This window comes from Pteropus medius, unplaced genomic scaffold, assembly GCF_902729225.1.
Source record: "Pteropus medius unplaced genomic scaffold, Ma_sr-lr_union100, whole genome shotgun sequence".
NCBI lineage: Eukaryota > Metazoa > Chordata > Mammalia > Chiroptera > Pteropodidae > Pteropus > Pteropus medius.
This window is the reverse complement of record NW_024351073.1, coordinates 20,571,358-20,583,931: the sequence shown is the minus strand read 5'-3', so window position 1 is coordinate 20,583,931 and position 12,574 is coordinate 20,571,358. Positions and strand designations below refer to the sequence as shown.

General features: G+C 44.9%; 1 protein-coding gene, 1 long non-coding RNA gene and 1 pseudogene across 7 annotated transcripts in view; 1 reads left to right on the top strand and 2 right to left on the bottom strand.

The window, feature by feature from the left end:
• MARCHF6 (membrane associated ring-CH-type finger 6) overlaps window positions 1–12,566 on the top strand; it is a 57,689-nt gene extending 45,123 nt beyond the window's left edge. For 4 of the 6 annotated variants that reach the window (XM_039842779.1, XM_039842777.1, XM_039842776.1 and 1 more), the window contains exons 21-26: window positions 972–1,168; window positions 2,739–2,873; window positions 5,916–6,005; window positions 7,651–7,783; window positions 8,763–8,898; window positions 11,673–12,566. In XM_039842779.1, coding sequence (XP_039698713.1) covers window positions 972–1,168; window positions 2,739–2,873; window positions 5,916–6,005; window positions 7,651–7,783; window positions 8,763–8,898; window positions 11,673–11,763 — 782 coding nt within the window. In that variant the 3' untranslated portion in view covers window positions 11,764–12,566. The remainder of the gene's footprint in view (window positions 1–971; window positions 1,169–2,738; window positions 2,874–5,915; window positions 6,006–7,650; window positions 7,784–8,762; window positions 8,899–11,672) is intronic. The other 2 variants (XM_039842780.1, XM_039842778.1) reach the window with 1 other exon arrangement.
• LOC120586435 (uncharacterized) lies at window positions 5,157–5,275 on the bottom strand (annotated as a pseudogene).
• The window catches only part of LOC120586274 (uncharacterized), a 13,578-nt gene continuing 7,158 nt past the window's right edge, over window positions 6,155–12,574 (bottom strand). The window contains exon 3 of the long non-coding RNA XR_005648673.1: window positions 6,155–6,294. This is a non-coding gene — a long non-coding RNA (uncharacterized LOC120586274). The remainder of the gene's footprint in view (window positions 6,295–12,574) is intronic.

Genomic DNA, 12,574 nt, shown 5'->3' with positions numbered 1-12,574 from the left:
ATTATATAAATGTCTAATCTTTATGCTGTTCACTTGAAACATAAAAAATAATATTAAATGTTAACCATAATTGAAAAAAATGTAGGTTGTAGCTACGTTGGGGGGTTGTGGGGAGGATTAATGAAATAATATATGGAATGCGGTCAGGACAACCACTAGCTCCTTTTAGGTATTCAAAAATAACAGATAGTCCTGTATTAAAGAGAAATCAGTTCATAGGAAAAATGCACTGGAAATTTGGGTCTCGTCATTATCTGTAGCCTTATTGAGAAGTAACCATGTAAAGAAAGTTACTTAATAAACAATTTTAACTGAGAGTTAGATTTTTTTGTATTATAAAATTTATTTGTAATAACTCTGTGTGAGGCAATCTCTTAGCTTTAAAATCTATTTCCCAAGTTTCATATATTTAGATCCTAACTTTTTCAAGAAGATTAATATGATATTCTTCAGTTATTGTGCTTTAAAATGGTATTGTGCCCACTTCTTATTAAAATAAGCGTTTTCTGTCTTGACGAACAACTGAATTGAAAGAAAATTATTCTAAATTATTTGTAAATATTAAAAGTATTAATAGCATGAATAATAGAAAATAAATTTTCTACTTTTGTGCTATTATGTGCATAATGATTTCATTTGGTGATAAAAACAGTGAAAACAACCACCCCCTCAAGTTTTTTCAGCCCCTCAAAGAACAAGTAATTGGCATGGCAAGTCAGAGTGCATGTCTCAGGAGAGCTTGTCCCTGGTGACTTGCTGTGTTTTATTTGTATCTTAATTAAATAATTGTGTTCTTTAGAGTTTGGGCGGGGCAGGGGGGGGTTGTTTGTTTTTGTTGGCTTTTAATGAAGGCAGTGATATATCAAACTATGATATGTCACTTTTGATTGATCACTTAAAATGATTGAAAATAGAACAATATTAATATCAAGACTGCAGTTCCCTATGTAGTCATGTGTCTCATTTATCAGCCTTTCTATTTTCAGTATTTGCCGGCCGCTGGTTAATGTCATTTTGGACAGGGACTGCCAAAATCCACGAGCTCTACACAGCTGCTTGTGGTCTGTATGTTTGCTGGCTGACCATCAGGGCGGTGACGGTGCTGGTGGCATGGATGCCCCAAGGACGCAGAGTGATCTTCCAGAAGGTTAAAGAGTGGTCCCTCATGGTAGGTTCTTCTAATAGAGACAGATCTTATCTGACAGGAGCATTGGATGTTTTTCCAGTCATTTCTTTAACTCTTCACTTGTTTCTTCATTATGCTGATGGTGTCAAGAGAGTTGACTTTTTGAATTAGAAGGACTGTTCCTTTAAGACAGTGGCTTTTTCATTAATTCTGAGAACCACAGTCAAATGTATTTGAGAGACAAAAGAAAATCATATTCTTAAGTGACCCAGGAAGGTTCTTGAATAATATAATTAGAAAACTTATTTTGAAGATTGGTTACATTTTTAAGGAATAAGATATTCTGTAGAGTTTAAAATCAGTTTTTTTAAGTATTATTTCCTTTAATGATATTTTTTTCTACAATTTGATTTTTTGATCCATTTGAATCTGTAAAATCTTGACTTTAGGATCAAGTCAGGGTGTTTGATTTAAATGGGATTCCTTTAATTACACAGTACATCGCTAATTCAAGAACTATCTTGGCTAATGTGAAAGTGTAGTAAGTACTGGAAGTTTTTATTCTCAATAAATAGCTTAATTGCCACAAAGGTTGGGGGAAATCGTCACTGTAAGATGATGGTCCAAGTATGGCGAATTATTGGTTGATTGTAACGTTGGCCATGACTAGTAAGTTTGTTTAGGTAACGGCTTACGCCTTTTCATTGGTATAATCAACTCTGGTTTTGTATCTGAATTTATATTTTAAATTCACTGGAAGTTTAGGATCCATTTAATTACTAATGTTGAAAGAAAAACTTGAGAGAGTCATTGTATATTATGAGTGGAGGGGTTTAATTGCTATTTGATGTGTAAGATGATAAGACAGCTGTATTTCAGATACAGAGAACAGCTAAATCCAGTTTTCATTAGCTGTTCTTTCTCATCACCAGATTACCCTGTAAGGGAGCAGGTGCTGCATCCTCGTGCACACCATATTAGTCCCTTGCTGCCGAAGCAGATGTACTCACTGAGGCCTCCTCAGGGAATGGGAGGGCATTCGACACCAGGGCCGCTTTTGAAGACTGGTTCCTCTGTCAGGATTTCATAGTGGCTCTTTGACACTATCTCTTCTTTTCTCTTTGTGTGTACTTTATTGGACCACAGTGTTCTAGAGGGAGGCAGTTTGATCAGCTTGATTAATTACCTTAATTAGTGCTATGTGGAGGAGCCCTTCTATACCCGTCCACCTCAGGGGTCACAAGTTAGCTTGTGGGAGGGTCATCATTGGATCAGCGGCCTGGGACAATCCGTAGCTTGGACAAACAGAATTCTAATCCTGAGAATGTGGTTGAGAAATACAGCACAGCCACCTGGTTAATATATGTAATAAAATGAAATTTCTGTAATTTTGTAGCAGGCAATGCATAGTAATATCATGTTTTCATTATAGCTCGAACTTTTGTAGCTATTCAGATCTCATGTAAACATGTAACATAAAGTGTGAGGAAGTCGGATAAGGTAATATATTCGTTCTGTTAGACATAAGTCAAAGAAAAAGAAACTTCCAAATAGAACAAAGAAGCGGGACTAGAAGTGGGACTCTAATGACACGGCTCCTGCTTCCTAACAGATAATGAAGACGCTGATAGTTGCGGTGCTGCTGGCGGGCGTCGTCCCGCTGCTCCTGGGGCTCCTGTTCGAGCTGGTTATCGTTGCTCCCCTGAGGGTGCCCTTGGATCAGACCCCTCTTTTTTACCCATGGCAGGTAAGTGCGTGTCTTTTGCTAATGATATTTCTTAACAGACTGAGCGTCAGAAAAATCCTTATTTTTAAAAAGTGATCTTAAGCAGTTTGTTTAGAAAGACTCCTAATTTTTTCTCTTCCAAGAACCTTTGTAAAATCAATTAAATAGTGCATTTTAATATATGATTTTCCAAGTATGCAGGTCACGTAAGTCCCTTAGACTCTGTTTTATAGATTAAAACATCACTCACTTTTTGCTTTGGCTTCACCAGTATTTAAAGATACAAGCTAATATATGTTGATCTTTTCATCTTTTAGTTAGGGTACAATAGCTTGCTCCTTTGGCTTTGAGACGTTAAGCAGTAGCTTATATTTTTGAATAATTATAGCACGTTATCTCACAAAGTCTTAGGGCTTATTTAAAAGAGCATTTTGAGAGAACCTATGTGTGTCACAGCAAAGATCCTAAAGCTTTTGGAAAAAGAAATTTAACTTTTCTGTGGTACTTAGGCCCAAAGTTAATGTCAAAGGCCTCAAGCTCTTCAGCAGTATCAGGAGAAAGGACTAGGCATTGACTTCAGGCTCTCAAAGGCTTTTCAGCCTCGCTCGAGCTTTTCTTAATATGTTACAGTGGATTTTCCGAAAATGGAAATTATTTGGTACATGTTTTCCTTTCTCTATTTCCTAGATAAAGAACCTCTACAAACCTTATTTAATAGCAAATGTTTACTTGAGTTAAAGCTTTAATTTGTGCCAAAACTCTGTGCTGCATAACTCAGATGGGAATGAAGCTAATGCAGGAGCTTCTCGAGGGTCAGGCTGGTGGGAGAGATAGACGAGGACACAGGTAGACCGTGCGAGTACAAGGAGCTGTGGCATCGTGCAGGAGAGGTACTTAACCAGCTTCGGGAATTTCAGATAATGGTTTTCTTCTGTAGGGGATAATTCTAGAACAACCTAGTAGAGAGTGGAAAGGAATGGGTGAGAACGAAAGAAAAGTGTGTTCTAGGAAGGAGCGAGTGGGCGGCCTCACGGTGAGCCAGATGCGCGTATAGGGAACTCCCTCTAACCCAGTGTGCTCATAGGTGAGGGTTAGAGAGAAAGTGAATAGAAAGGGAAATAATTATGGTGCTTGTCTGTAAGAGCTGTATTGCAATATAGTCAGATAGCAACAGAGATTGAAGGAAAGGTATTTTTTACAGAATAATGCCAGCTAATAAAGTTACGTAAAGGATTAACAGAATTATAAAATCACTATTTTGCAATAGCTAACAGCATAATTGATTCTAGCAAGGATTATCAGTGGATGCTGAACCTATCAGGTAAAAGTTGATGGGTCTTCAGTTACCTCATAATTAGTGGCTTAAGACAACCTTTATTTTGTCCAAAGAGTCTGAGTCAGAAATTAAGATAGTGCATGCATATCAGCTCATCTCTGCCCCATGTTGTCTGGGGCCTCAGCTAGGAAGCCTCAGTGGCTGAGTACGATTTGACAACTGTGGCTGGAATCATTTGCAGATTTCATCACTCACTTGCGAGGGTCAGTGCTGGTTGTTGATTGTACCCCATCAGGGCTGTTGGCTGGAGCCCCTCTGGATGTATGTGGGCTTCCTCACAGCTTGGGAGCCTCAAGAGAGCTGGGTTTCTTACACTGCGCCTCAGGGAAATGAGTGTGCCAGGAGACAAGACGAAGCTGCCCTGCCTTTTATGGCCTCATCTCAAGTCCTACAGCCTCGCTTTTCACTGTGTCCTACTAGGCACAGGCAAGTGTCAGAGATTGGCCCAGACTCAAAGGAAGGAGACGTATACCTCCTTTGACACCACGACAATCCAGAAGTGATTATTTGCTTGGTGGCAGAGTGTCACCTTACAGATCACTTGACAGTCTCAAAGGGAAGCATACAGATTTACAGTGGAGGGATCAGGTGAATTCTGCGTTAACCCAGTGATCACTACAAATGCAAAATCAGTGTGCCTCCTGATCTTATGCAATATGCAGCACCAAAAAAGAGCAGCTTTTATGTCCAGGAGCTGGCCTGGCATTGTCAGCTGGGCCTTGGCGTTCTCTCGCTGGGCATAAACGATTTCACAGAACATCAGCATTAAACAGGGCCACTCTGTGACCATGGTAGATCAAGACAAAACACCCCCTCCCCCACCACACACTCATACACACTATATAATCATGCCTGAACCCAGGCAAAACATGAATATTCTCCATACCACAGAAATGACCAGTCTCCCTCTGTCCTAGCAAACATGATTGGCTGCTGCTTCATTTACCAGTACAGTTTTTTTTTTTTTACGCCTACAGCACCTGGTCTTCCTAGGTGGTCTCCCATGCAAGTACTAACCAGGCCTGACCCTGCTTAGCTTCCAAGGTCAGGCACGATCAGGCACGTTCAGGGTGGCGTGGCCGTAGACCACCAGTACAGTTTTAGCTTTACTCTGTCCCTCTTCTGGATAAGGTTTATTGAGATCCCCAGTTACAGATAGCCCCCTCTTTCTAGTAGCATCTGACATAGAGCAAAACACTGCTTCCGTGAGTCCTCCCCAGATCACCTCACGCAAACCGAAATCCTACAATAAGACCTTCTTACCAAGTGCCCCAGACTGACTGCACCAAGCTACAAGTTCTCTGTGAGCCTTTGGCATGGTTTCTTTAGGCCAAACATGGCTCCACCATCTTATTTTGATACAGTCAGCTCAACCGAAACCAATAAAACAGCCTAAAGATGTTTTGATAAAATAAAACCTTGTCATTATTGTATTTATTTGCTCCTTGAGATCTCCTTTAATGTCCGCACTTTTCTCACTTCTCTTGAGAAAATAATGTAGATTTCTGAAAGAGTCAAGAGTGATTTTTTTGGTAGAAACATTGAACTTGAGCTGTAGAGGAAAAACATTCCCTGGGTTTTATAGCATGTGTTAGTCTTCTGTAAAACTGTTACTGATCCTGCAGGACTTAAGAAAATTACTACATAACCTCTGTATTGTTTTTTGTTTTTTGTTTTTTTGCTAAAAACAACAACAAAAATCTGTTAAATGTTTTTTATTACCCTAGGACTGGGCACTTGGAGTCCTGCATGCCAAAATCATTGCAGCGATAACATTGATGGGTCCTCAGTGGTGGCTGAAAACTGTAATTGAGCAGGTAAGTAAGATCAGTTTTCAGAAAAAGACTGAGAGTAATAGGTATAGACTCTTTTTACATATTTCCATTTTTCTACATGTTCTTTAATGAGCATAACATTTTTTTTGTAGAAGGCAGTTTGCTCTTTTATCACCATGAATTTGCATCGACCACTCTTAAGACTTCCTTACCTGAAGGTTAACCAGTAGCTTAGAGTTCCTGGAACCCTGTCCAAGGTTAAGGCAAAAGTCAGCATACGTGCTTCTTCTCAGGGCAGGAGTTCTGATGGAGGCTTCTTAGCTTTCTAAACCTGTGGTAGAGAAAAAAGTTATTGTTCAAGGCAATAAATAAAAGAAAAAGCTTTTCTTTTAGAACTTTTTAGGACTATTCTAGCTATGTAGCACCTAAGAGTATTACCATATTATGGAGCCATCAGATAATTTGGTCGATGTGATGATAACCTTGAAGTTTTCAGCCCAGTCTACACAAGAAAACGGTGAAAAAAATTCCTGTACCTGGAGAGTTTTGGGTGGGAGAGCCACGGGAACTGCGGGTTTGCATGCGCCTCTCAACCCTTGGGCTGACTGTGAGACAGCGAAGCGAGCTGGGTCGTGGGCACGTGACTGTGAGACAGCGAAGCGAGCTGGGTCGTGGGCACGTGGCAGCGTACCCGCTCGTGACGGCAGTGCAGGCCACTCCGCTCTGGAGGCTCCAGGGAGGCTCCCTTGCAGGGCAGTGTGGAGAATAAGGGTTTCATCACAGCTGGAAGCTGTGAACGTTGTTGGTCTTTGTAATTTTTTGCTCTCTGATGCGTTCTTTCCTCATACGTGCGTGTAAGTTTAAGTAAAAATGGTTGAGAAACACTGGGACCCCTTGCCGCAAGACTGAACGATTTGGAGTTAACGAGGTTTCTTTGGGGTCAGAAACGGATTTGGGGGGGTTAAGCTTTTCTGTCATTCACATCCGAATGCTCTGGCCAGATCCCTGTCGGGCACGTCGCAGAGCACGAGGAGTGACTGGGCCAGGCGAGGTCGGAGTGCTGGGGAAAAGCAAGAGCAGCCTCCTCTGCCCATCTTTAGTGTCCGTCTTTCCCAAGGTTTTCCTACTTCCATCCATTCTTTTCTCTGCAGTACTATCCGTAGAACTTTCTGGATAAGCTAATGCAAATACTCTAGAAATTCTTTAATTAAAACAAAATCCACAAGAATTCTTTTATATTAAATTTTTACATAAAATACCTTTTGGTTTGTTAAAATTCGATTTATGCCAGGTTTTCAGAAACATGTTTTCTGTTTATAATGTTTTCCTATATTCAGAAACATGAATGCAGTCTCGAGTGGTACTCCCGATGACTCTTAGGAAGTGTAATGTGGTGTTAAACTAACATGACCGGGCTCCATCTGGTACTGTATCGTGAAAGGCTACTGTACTGATGATTCCGCATTAGTGTCTTATGTAGTAAAGAGGAAATGCGTTTCTTTAAAAACTCGTGGGCACCGTGTGCGTGTGTTCCAGAACTTGCCCTGTCTTCAGGAAAAATAACCAGCGTGAATCCTCTGGGGCTGGGGGACTCAGTCTCTTGCAGCTTCTGCTCGTAGAGATTGCTGTGTTAACCGGGAGGAATTTGTCCCGTACCCTTGTTCTGATATTTTCCCTTGTTTTTCAGGTTTACGCAAATGGCATCCGGAACATTGACCTTCACTATATCATTCGCAAATTGGCAGCGCCTGTGATCTCCGTGCTCTTGCTTTCCCTGTGTGTACCGTACGTCATAGCGTCCGGCATCGTCCCTTTACTAGGTGGGTAACGCTGGCTGGGGGGCCCGAGAGAGCTCCTTTATAGACGTTGTTACATTATTGTCACTTCCGGTATCACAAATGCTTTACATGTAAATATAAGTCCAGCTAAGAGACTTTTTCTTAGATTTGACCACTCAGGGCAGGATTAAGAGGCTCATACAGCCCTGGGGTGCAGATTTCTCTCTAGGCAGGTGGGAAAGCACTGACATCAAACTCTCCCCCAAACAGGCAGAAATAGATTTCCTCCCCGATGTTTTCTCCTGACTAGAGGCGCTGTGGTCACATGCTTACAAAACTAAGGAAAAGTGTTACAATTAATTTAAAAAATGTTCTTTAGCATAAAAGGAAACCAAAGAGGAGATGCTAATTTGTGACATTTTAGCAACTAGAAATGATCAGTTTTGTTCCGAAGAACCCTCACAGGACCTTAAACACAGCATGTGTTTAAAGTGATAAGGACAGAGTTTCTCTCTCCAAATCTCTCTTCTCCTGCATCCCCTCTGTGACCAGCGTTATCATCCAGCAAGCTGCACGAGTCAGAAACCTCGGAGGTCATCCACGTCACCCAAGGCTCTCTGCTATCCACACTCAAGTGGCATCCAGATCCCCCGACCCGACCTCCGGCGCCCTGGCCGCTGGCGCCCGCTGAGGCACACACGGTCTCTCACCTGGCGCCCGCAGCCTCCCGTGTGACGTCCCTGCTTTAACCACTGATTCATTCTCCACGCTGTGGCCCTGGTGTCCTTGTAGAAGAATGAGTCTCATTTCTCTTCAGTGAACCTCCTTTTGTCATTTCCTCTGTGGCTTTGACACGTAACCGGCTCCTGGACGTGGCCGGCGCAGCTCCAGCGTGACCTCCCCGCTGCCTCACTCCATTTCCTGAGCCCTGCATCCGGTCCCCTCTCCTCAGCGGAAAGACGTGCGTTCACTGCACCGCTGTTCCACGTGCACTTAGAGGTGTCCTTTTATGGTTTTACAGGTGTTACTGCGGAAATGCAAAATCTGGTCCACCGGCGGATTTATCCGTTCTTACTGATGGTCGTGGTACTGATGGGCATCTTGTCCTTCCAGGTCCGCCAGTTTAAGCGCCTTTATGAGCATATTAAAAATGACAAGTAAGTCTAGACTTCCATTCGCCTGAGGGCTCCTTTCTTAGTTTGTGCGTCTGATGAGATGGAGGAGGGAGGAGCGCTCCGGATGTATTTCGGGGCAGCGTTAACAGGATCCACTAACAGATGCAGGCTGCGAGAGCATTGCCAAGGACTCAGCTGGGCTCCCCACCTGGGAATGCGGGGCCCTCACTGAGGGAGACGGAGAGGCGGGGCGAAACTGGTGTGTGGGGGGGCTTTTTAATGCCTGTTCCAAACAGTTTTCAGTCTGTTTTCAAAGGCTTTGATCTGACAGTCTATTAAATGGTTTTACATAGAAAGAAACCTGAGTTAGGAATTAGCAGGGCCTTCCCAAGCCCTGCTTGTAATTGGGGGCCATCGGGTTACTCAGGCGCTGCTGAGAGAGGCCGCAAGGTTACTGCAGAAGCTCGGCCCTCTGCTTTGAGGAAACACTGTGACCTGACTTCAGTGAGAGACTGAGGATGAGGACGGCCAAGGCTAACCGCTTTCGGGGATGACAGCCATTTGGCCGTCCATGTCCTCCCTGGAGGCTGAATCCTGCTCTGTTTTAATGGTATCTAGCAGGGGAAGTGGATTTAAAACTTACCTGTCCTGGATTCCCTGGGGGGTCCCAGTTTACGTATGCTGCCTTTACGTCGTTTTTAGCAGCACCCCCCAGTTTATGGGTGCCCGGTTTAGACAACAAATTATATGCTCCCCTTATTGAGTCTGAGGGCTTGTAAGAGTAACATTTTTAAGAATGAGATGGAGAGCATTGAAGGCTTCTCCAAAGCGTTTGCTGACAGTAGGAAATACAGGTGCACTGTAGGCGGTCGGAGCACAAGGTTCTGTCACACGAGAAAGAAGGCGGAGGGGATTTCTCATGTCACTTGCTTGGACGGAGGAGCAGATACTGTAGACAGGATGGCAGACGGGACGGGCCCTCGGGAGCCTTCTGCCGCTTGCTGCTTTACACCTGTCGCCTGTCTTTTCCAGTCTCCCCCGGTGGTTCTTTCCCACCTCTCATCATTTTTTATTCACTTTTTCTGCCTTTTTCCTGCAGCCCAGTGTACTCTCACTGCCCCCCCTCTCCCCCCCGTTCCTTCACGCAGAAACTGTTGCGCTGCGGATGCACTGAGGGCGTCTCTCATTCGCCATTGCTCATCCACTCCCAGCCTGGTCCCTAGGAGGTGCCGAGTGTGCGTGTGCACGGGGCGGGTGGGGGGAGGTACCAGGATCGTAGAGTTGGGTATGGGTTCAGAGTCTCCTTTTTCTGACACTGAGTTACTTTTTGGTCCTGGGCAAGTGAGTTCACATCCCTTTGCTCTTTGCTTCCTACTGCATCTTCGTTGCGTAATGCTAACCCCATTCTTGGCACATCTTGATGCGTTTTATGATTGTGTGTGTGCACGTCAGGTGGTGCTGCGTGAACTGTGTTACACATTGCTCAGTTGTCGTTATTAAAGATATGTACAAAATCCTCAACAGTTAAAAAAACACGGGTTGCTTGGGCAACAGTGGAGTAAAGAATGATTAACTTCAGGAAGAGAATCGGTGAGACAGAAAGGATTGAACAGATGGTGAGATCTTGGCTGAAGAAGCAGCAGGAGTAGCTAAGTGTTTTAAGAGGTGAAATGCTCAACTGCGTGGCACAGACGGCCAGGACACCTCCTGAGGCCTATGTGTGTGGACAGAAGCGGGGAGTCCTGGTGGAAGATGAGTCGACGCACTGAGCCCTCCGCCAGGCCAGGCGTTTGTCGCACCGCAGGCGTGGGGCACAGGCCTGTCGTTCTCATTTTACTGATGAGTAGACCGGGCCTCGGACAGCCCAGCTCCCCGCAGCCCCGTCAGGCGCAGGCTTCACTGTCCCACTCTTAACCACAGACGCCACAGTCTTACTGATCTGCACTGAGGGACAGCGGCACATTTGCACCCCAGTCCCCTCCAGTTCATTGCCATCGGCTTTGTCACCCACTGTCCTGCAGTGGTCAAGCTCCAGGTCATTCCACCGGCTTTAGTGAGGCACACCGCTGGGGCTCCTTGGCCACTCCTGCCGTCATCGTGGGCACTCGGCGTCCTGGCGGGACTGCCTTCTTGTCGCAGCCGCACTGACTTCCGTCTCCGTCCCTGAGGTCCTGCGTTCCTGGCCGCGACCTCCCTGTCATCACACAGCACCTGGGCTAGGAGCTCTTCACGTTCTGTTCTTGCACTTAAACCCCCGCCTCTGTCATTCGCCTACAGTCGCTTCTCTGCCATCTCCCCTTCGACCTCACTGAAATCTGTGTCGATTTCTTTTTTTCTCTAGAACTAGAGCTGTTACGTCCTGCCTGGGCGGGCAGGGTAGGCTCTCTCTGCCAGCTTTCTGGTCGTCGTATTTCCAGGCCTTTCTTCCGATCTGTCCACTAGGCTGTTTCATAAATACGATCCCTACAGATCAGCCCCCTGCATAGGTTTGCTCTGCCTCGCTCTCCTCCGCCCCCTGAGCATCTGGGTTCCCGAGAAGTCCCACCCTGCGGACAGGGGCGCGGGCCCTTCTGACCTTCGCTGTGCACACGTCTTCCCACACACCTTGTTCCTTGCTATAAGGTGCCTGCCTTTGTGCCTTTGGTAGGTGATCGTTCTAGGCTCCCCTTCTACCTACCTGACCACGGAAGGGTTTTAGGTAGATGAGAAGTGATCTGACTTGTGTTTTAAAAAACGTATCGCTGGCAGTACTTAGGAAGGACGTTTTAACGTGTAAGGTCGTATAAGAGAGTAACCACCTTGCTTTTACAACCCAGGTACCTTGTGGGCCAACGCCTCGTGAACTATGAGCGAAAATCTGGCAAACAAGGCACATCTCCGCCCCCTCCACAGTCGTCCCAGGAGTAAGGCGGTCGTCCCAGCGTCCTGGACCTGCCCCTTGCCTTTACTTGCCCTTCTTTGTGGACTTCTCTCTCTGAAGACTTTCCCAGTGATCTCTCAGCATTGTTTTCAGGTTGGATGCGTTTGGCTGGTGTGCTCAGCATTTGGAGGGCGGCGGTCGCAGGCCCTGCTGCCCTCCCTGCCCTCTGACGTCACTGCTGCCCGAGGTCTGTACATGTGTAAATAGAAGTTCCTGGAGGCCCAGAACCGTGGATTAAACAGAATGTGCATTGTACATCTTTAAACAAATGTATATTAATTTATTAAATCTAGTTGTCACTTTATTTTGGACCTGCTGTGATCTTGACAGGAAATGTGCCACAGAGCCACAATGCAGAGGCAAGACTTCTTAATGACATGTTTAGGAGCACAGTGTCATGGTGTTCCTAGCAATGTATAGTTCTCGTTAAGCAAACTGTACATTCTGTCTGTCTTGGCTGCCGAGACCCTACCGAGGACGGAAACGGAAACGTAGAAACCAGCAGTGGGGCGTCTGCGGTAAGAAGACCCGGACCTCGTGCTTCACTGTCAGTCGCTCCTGGAAGTTATTTTGTGTAACACCAAAGCTGTTGTACATTTTCTGCTGCCTGATTTTTTTTCATGTGTCTGCGGTCGTGATGTTGTATAGTATCTTGTGCTAGGTGAGGAAATTATTTTTAATTTTGATAATTTAATGTTCCTAGTGATCAGCATTGGGAGTTGGGTTTTTGTGCTTGTTGGGGGCATGCCTATACTTAGAGGAAAAAAAGTCCAAAAGAAGATTTTCATTAGTCACCCC